The sequence below is a fragment of the Papaver somniferum genome, chromosome 7 (genome assembly GCF_003573695.1).
Source record: "Papaver somniferum cultivar HN1 chromosome 7, ASM357369v1, whole genome shotgun sequence".
In the NCBI taxonomy this organism is placed as follows: domain Eukaryota; kingdom Viridiplantae; phylum Streptophyta; class Magnoliopsida; order Ranunculales; family Papaveraceae; genus Papaver; species Papaver somniferum.
In genome coordinates this window covers 121,100,899-121,106,917 of record NC_039364.1, presented here as the reverse complement: position 1 = coordinate 121,106,917, position 6,019 = coordinate 121,100,899, and the positions used below count along the sequence as shown (strand labels likewise).

At 37.6% G+C, this 6,019-nt stretch overlaps 1 protein-coding gene across 1 annotated transcript; it reads right to left on the bottom strand.

The window, feature by feature from the left end:
• Positions 1-134: 134 nt before the first annotated feature.
• Positions 135-3,972, bottom strand: LOC113298284 (zinc finger CCCH domain-containing protein 32-like). Its single transcript, XM_026546985.1, has 3 exons — positions 3,460-3,972; positions 2,682-2,792; positions 135-2,435 (listed from the first exon to the last, which is right to left on the bottom strand). The coding sequence occupies exons 1-3, from the start codon at positions 3,574-3,576 to the stop codon at positions 465-467; spliced, it is 2,199 nt and encodes a 732-aa protein (XP_026402770.1). The 5' UTR covers positions 3,577-3,972; the 3' UTR covers positions 135-464.
• Positions 3,973-6,019: the final 2,047 nt, after the last annotated feature.

Sequence of the window (6,019 nt, the reverse complement as noted above, 5' to 3'; positions counted from 1 at the left end):
TTTTTTTTTTTTTTTTTTTTTTTTTTTTTGGGTTGCACCACTTATGTGATTTGCTTTTATTGCAAAAACTGTAGTAGACAAGCTAATTATAGGAAAAAACAATTGAATTGAGCAACCACTGGAAGGAAATGCCCTATGGCATAAATAAACAAAATTTTCAGTATTGAACTGCTTAAATATTTATGAGCATTGCCCAGAAAGAGATTATCACTCAATGTCTAAATACAGTGAAAAGGACTTCTTCTTTCACTACTGATACATAACAAAGAAGCAGAAAACGAAAAGAAAAGAAAAAGGTTTCCTTACTAATACTTAGAAAACCAAATATATCTAATACATTGCTCTTTAGAGCTGTCTTGTACTAATCTTGAGATTGAAGCAGCAGCCCCTACAAGTGAGACCATTGGTACCCAAATCATCATACAGTAGTAAGGAAGCAGTCAATATGATCTAAATCTCTCTCCTCAAGAAAACATTACACCAATTCTCTTTGCAAAATCATCCCCATCATCATCAGAGAAATCCTCTTCTGCTTCTGCTTCAGCATTAATATCATCTTCTTCTGTCTTGAAATCCACACCACCATCAACTGGTTCGTAATCAGATTCCGCATCTCTCTGATCATAAGATTCAAATTCTTGGTCGTCCAATTTGTCATTAACCATCTCGTGTTCCACATCTTGTAGCTCAACTCCTTTTGGTTCAGAGGAGTGGGCTTCATGAGCTGCAGCATCATCACCTTCTGCAGAGATCAGACCTTCTTCTTCTTCATCAACATCTTCTTCTCTAGATGGCATACCCCTCCTAGTCCGACTTTCCTCTTCGTTGGCAGAAACAGGGTCATCTCCGGAACCCGAATTTCCTTCTTCTCGTTTCCTTTTAAGAATCACATCCAAAGGCTTTGGACCATCAAAAGAAAGCGCCCCATCTGCTTCATGATAACTCACAAGCTTTCTGGTCTCTTTGTTTTTCCAATGATTCTCATCAGAAACCTTTGGTCCTTTTAGCTCTGCTAGCCTTTTTGGACCAGCAAAATTTAAAGTGCCGTTATCTGCCTCGTCCCTTCTGACTGGTGGAGTCCTGAAACTTCTATCATCTGCAGTGAAACTGTTGAGCGTTCTTTGCTTTATTCTGTCTTGAAGCCTACCTGGGATGGACGAGGTTAGCAACCGACTAGGTGGTGACAATCTACCCCCATGTCTTTCGCTGTCCATCTCCCTCTCTTGATGAGAATCATTATAGCGATTGTCTGGTGGAGATCTACCAGGGATTTGTATTCTACCTTGCAATCGATTGCTTATTACGGAGCTCTCACGTGGGTTCCGACGAGAATGATCACGAGACCTCTCATCCCCAAAACTAAGGTCACGATCACGCTCACGGTCATCTCTCTTGTAAAACTCACCACGGCGATCAGGACTAACAGCCGACCTCGACCCATCAACCTTCCTCTGTTTTGCCAGATGATAACGCAAATCCGATCTATCAATCTGATTCGGGCTCCGAGCTCTTGAAGACCCCCTCCTTTCAAGCAAAACTGGCCTCTCAGTAACTCTCTCTGATGAAGGTCGTCGCTTTTCCTGAAGAAACTGATCCTGCACCCGTCCATATGAATCAAACCCGCGAGAACCGTTGTATGTTTCTTGGTCAAATTTACTCACAGAACTGTAATCAGAGGATCGTCTGTGATCAAGTTCGTTCACAGAGCTTACACGTCTTCCATCATGGCTCGCCATTCTCCCAAAATCATCCTCATTGCGGTAGTAGTCAGAATCTCTCAGCTCGTCATCTACAAGTACATCAAAACCAGGAGACGATTCTGACAAGAACTCATCAGGTTCCTTGCCATTCTGGAAGGTCGGATAATCCATTGGATAAGCTTGTCGAGAACGATGAGTCCTGCTAACTGGGTCTGCACTGGTAACTGTACGACTATTCGGTGGTTTGTACCTCGGAAGCTCTTCGCGGAACGAGTTCACTACCTGTGGCACAGACCTCTTAACATCTGTTCCGTACTTTATTTGTGCAAAATCATTGTTTTCTGATGGTTTCGCTACAAGTTTTAATTCCACTGGCTTTCCAAAGTTTCCTTGCTGGGTCTTCTGTTGTTGCGTACTACACCTTTGAAGACCTGCACCAACTCTTTTAGGAATCTGAGGCTCAGAAACAGAGTTAGTGACCTTTGTTGCAGGCGGCTGAAGGGTGGAATTATCAACAAACACTTCATGCAAGAATGCACATCTGTCACCCTTTAAGCAATGTCCCTTTTGGAAGTAATAACAGGGGGTCGCTTGTGTGTGGGGGTTCATTTGTTTCCCCGCATTAGTAACAGGATTGTAGGCTGTGGGAATCTGCATTGGCGCTGCAGCCAATGAAGGAGGCATAGATGATCTCGTCGAAGTTGTCGTCGCAGTTCCAAGCAGGCCATCGAGTGGCTGAAAATGCAACAAAACGTATTAGGAGAAAAATACATAATACGACAAACATAAGAGGTAATAAATTACAGTAACAGAAGGAATAAATTAGAACTCTTGTCCAAAAACAACAATAGCAGCAATAAATATGATAACAAAACCCTGAATCCGATTTCTCTACTACCATATTAGTTAGATATAATTGAGAAAGCGAAATAATCACTCATCTAACTGAGCCTTAAATTCAAGATAATAAAAGAAACTCACTGGATGTCGGAAAGGACACTTGGGATTCAAGCAATTGCTATTCATCCAGTACCAACAATCTCGAGGGTTCATTCTAGCTTCTTCGCTGTGGCGAAATTCACATTCACTTCCCTGTAAGAAGATAAAAAAATAAGATCAGTGAGACTTATATTGTAATAAGTAATAATTTCATCATGTGTACATTAGTTCACAACTAATTCTAGTTATGTTAGGGCAGAAATCAAAATTTTGGTTCCTAAAGTGAAGGTACTTTTACAAGTAAAGTCTAAATCTTGTTGTTCCAACAAAAGTAGTAATTCAGAATACTACTCCACCATACGTTATCATGCCATTTCAGCTTTCAAATTGACAGAATTCCATCCTTATCTATATTATTCATCAGTCAATTTGCAAGCAAAAGGACAAAACAACTTAAATTGATTAAACTAAAACCATCAAAGAGGGATATTTTTATCCCTAATCACTAAGATCTAACTATTTCTAAAACCGGTATAACAAATTAAATTGATCCAATTTCAACTCTAATCATTTGAAAAGCGAAACCCTTTATCAATTGTAATGGGTTACAACTTTCACGAACAGCTCAAAGAAGAAAACCCTAAATTTTTCCTATTACTCTATTAGGTTACCATAATATTTGAACCCTAAACCCCAAAAAGAACCCAACTTTGTCAAAAACAAGATTGGAAATTTAAATAAACACCCGAAACAAGTAAAGAAAAAACCTAATTATAAACAGAGTGATAAACAAAAAAAGAAGAAAAAAAAAAGGAGTTACCTTTTTGCAAGTCAAAGGAGATGCAAGAAAATAAACACAATCAGTGTTTCGTTTAGAAGTCTCATCTTCTGCTGTAGTTGTCTGGGGATTGCTCGAATCTTGAGTCCCCGAATTCATATCTTCTCTGCAAAATCTCAAGGGAGGAAGAAAATAGAAGTATGAAATTGCAGAGAAAGAGAGAGACTAATAAAAGGAGGTGATTTCTAGGGCCAAAGAATGAAAGAGAGAGATGATGATGAAGAAGAAGAAGGAAAAAGGAAAGGAAGAGAAAGAGAGATCCGATCTATAGCTTGAATGCTTGATAGAGAGAGAAGTACACAGATGAAAGACACGTGATGAGTGAGAAAGAACTCAACATAAAAGTCACGTGATGAGTGAGAAAGGGAGAAACAGAGTTCTAAACTTCTCGGAAAGCGTTGGTGTTAAGCTTCTCTGATCATGTATATATGTCTTCGAGATATCCGGCAAGTGAAATCTACGAGTTCGACGAGTTTATATATAGCAGAGGTTCACTTTCTGAACCTAAGTCTCTTTTATTTCTTTCCTTATGTGGAATTTATAACTAAACATGAATTTTTGGGTGTATCTCTGATTAATACCAGTTATAGGTATCTGTCATATCTAGGATTAACACGTGCGTTTAACTTTTAGAAACACAAGCAATTTCTGGTAGAGGTACTCGAGTCTTGACCGACTGAGATTGTGAGTCATTCGGAATTTATAACAATCTGGGCTGATGTAGTTGGGGCCTTGTGGATCCTCGGCACATTTGCTTACGAATCGGGCTGGCTATCTGACTGTGTGACACTGGATCGGATCAGTGAGGCTCAAACTGCTAGTTTAGGCTTTAGGGTGTTAATAGTTTTTAAACAAAGCTGCTGCATACCCTCGTGTTTTTCTTCCGTTTTTCCCCTTGCGAGAAATGATAAGTTGTAGTTTTAAAATCATAGTGTAATTGCATAAATTCCCACATCTCATGAGATGTGAATCTAACTATTCGATATGAAATTTAAGATAAAATGAGTATAAGTTAAAATACATGCGGTATGCGGATATGAATAAAATAAAGTAAATAAGAATGAATATACAAGGATTTTACGTGGTTCGATCGTTAATAAAAATTATATCTACGGATTTGTAGTAATAATGTTTATTTGGTTACTCGAAATGATATGTTTCCTTTGGTGAAGGTAAAAAATTGTCCACATGGTTTTTTTATCTTCTTATATGCTTATTGTCATTCTTTTACACAAGATATTTAGTTATTCTTTTAGCATGTCTAAAACATACACAATTAACCTCTATTTATAGACAAGATATGACCTCGGGCTTCACATTTATCGAGTAACACTTTCCACGCTGATATCGAGTTCGGTCCCGATTATACTGCTTAGCCAAATTATCTAGCTACTTGGTCTTCTCATGGCTGATTACTCTGACACAACATTAAATGCTCCCAACGCTCCTGTTAATCCTTATTGTCCATCTTCATCTTGCTTTTACACGTGTCGTTGTTTCTTTCTCTTAGCATATTTCTCGATTGAAGCATGCACGTGGATGAGTTGATTCCATACTTCAGCGTACACACTTTGTCCTCCTTCACCAATATTGGATGTTCTTCACGTGGGTGAGTTGATTCCGTAAGTGTTTTACTGATCAGTGAAGTCATATAAGTGTTTAAGAGAGTCGTAGCAATGCTAAATATTTAAAATGGGGTATTTTGTGTTTTCTCCCCTATAAAGATCGCTAATTTGCATTACCTCCCCTAAAAAATTTTAACTAGAAAATTTGCTAACTGGACTAGACTCATCCTAATATATTATTCCTAGGACCATATGGTATTTCCTACCGTTGGGAAAAATATTGTTTGGTCCTTTTTTAAGTGGTCCCATGTCTGTTTAATCCTTTGGGAAAACGCCTTTACTGTTTGGTCCATAATTATTTAAAATATAAAACAGACAAAAATACCCTTCTGTGTTAATTTTTACTTATTTTCTTCTAGCAGTTCATTCGTCAAAAATGAACTCTTGTTAATTTCTACTTATTTTTTCAGAAATCACCAGCATAAACCAGAGTTCATTCCAGAAATGAACTCCATATTAAAACCTAAAAAAACAGAGTTCATTCCAGAAATGAACATCATATAAAAACCTAAAAAAAAAAACAGAGTTCATTCCAGAAAATGAACTCCATATAAAAACCTAAAAAAACAGAGTTCATTCCAGAAATGAACTCCATATAAAAACCTAAAAAAAACAGAGTTCATTCCAGAAATGAACTCCATATAAAACCCTAAAAAAACAGAGTTCATTCCAGAAATGAACTCCATATTAAAACCTAAAAAAAAAAGAGTTCATTCCAGAAATGAACTTCATATAAAAACGTCATCATCATCTTCATCTTCTTCGTCGTCTTCAACAGCAGTAGCAACAACAACAACATCAATCATCAACAGCAAGATGAAGATGAGTACGTATTCATCTTCATCATCATCTCCAATCGCAGCAACATCAAGAAAACAAAAACCTAATTAAATCTTCAACAACAGCAGATCTATCTT

Excerpts from the sequence above, each read along its gene's own strand:
- LOC113298284 (XM_026546985.1), bottom strand. The coding sequence starts at position 3,576 with ATGAATTCGGGGACTCAAGATTCGAGCAATCCCCAGACAACTACAGCA. Across the intron at positions 2,793-3,459 it reads CTCCTTTGACTTGCAAAAAG|GGAAGTGAATGTGAATTTCG; the intron begins GTAACTCCTTTT and ends ATCTTCTTACAG. Across the intron at positions 2,436-2,681 it reads AGTGTCCTTTCCGACATCCA|CCACTCGATGGCCTGCTTGG; the intron begins GTGAGTTTCTTT and ends TTGCATTTTCAG.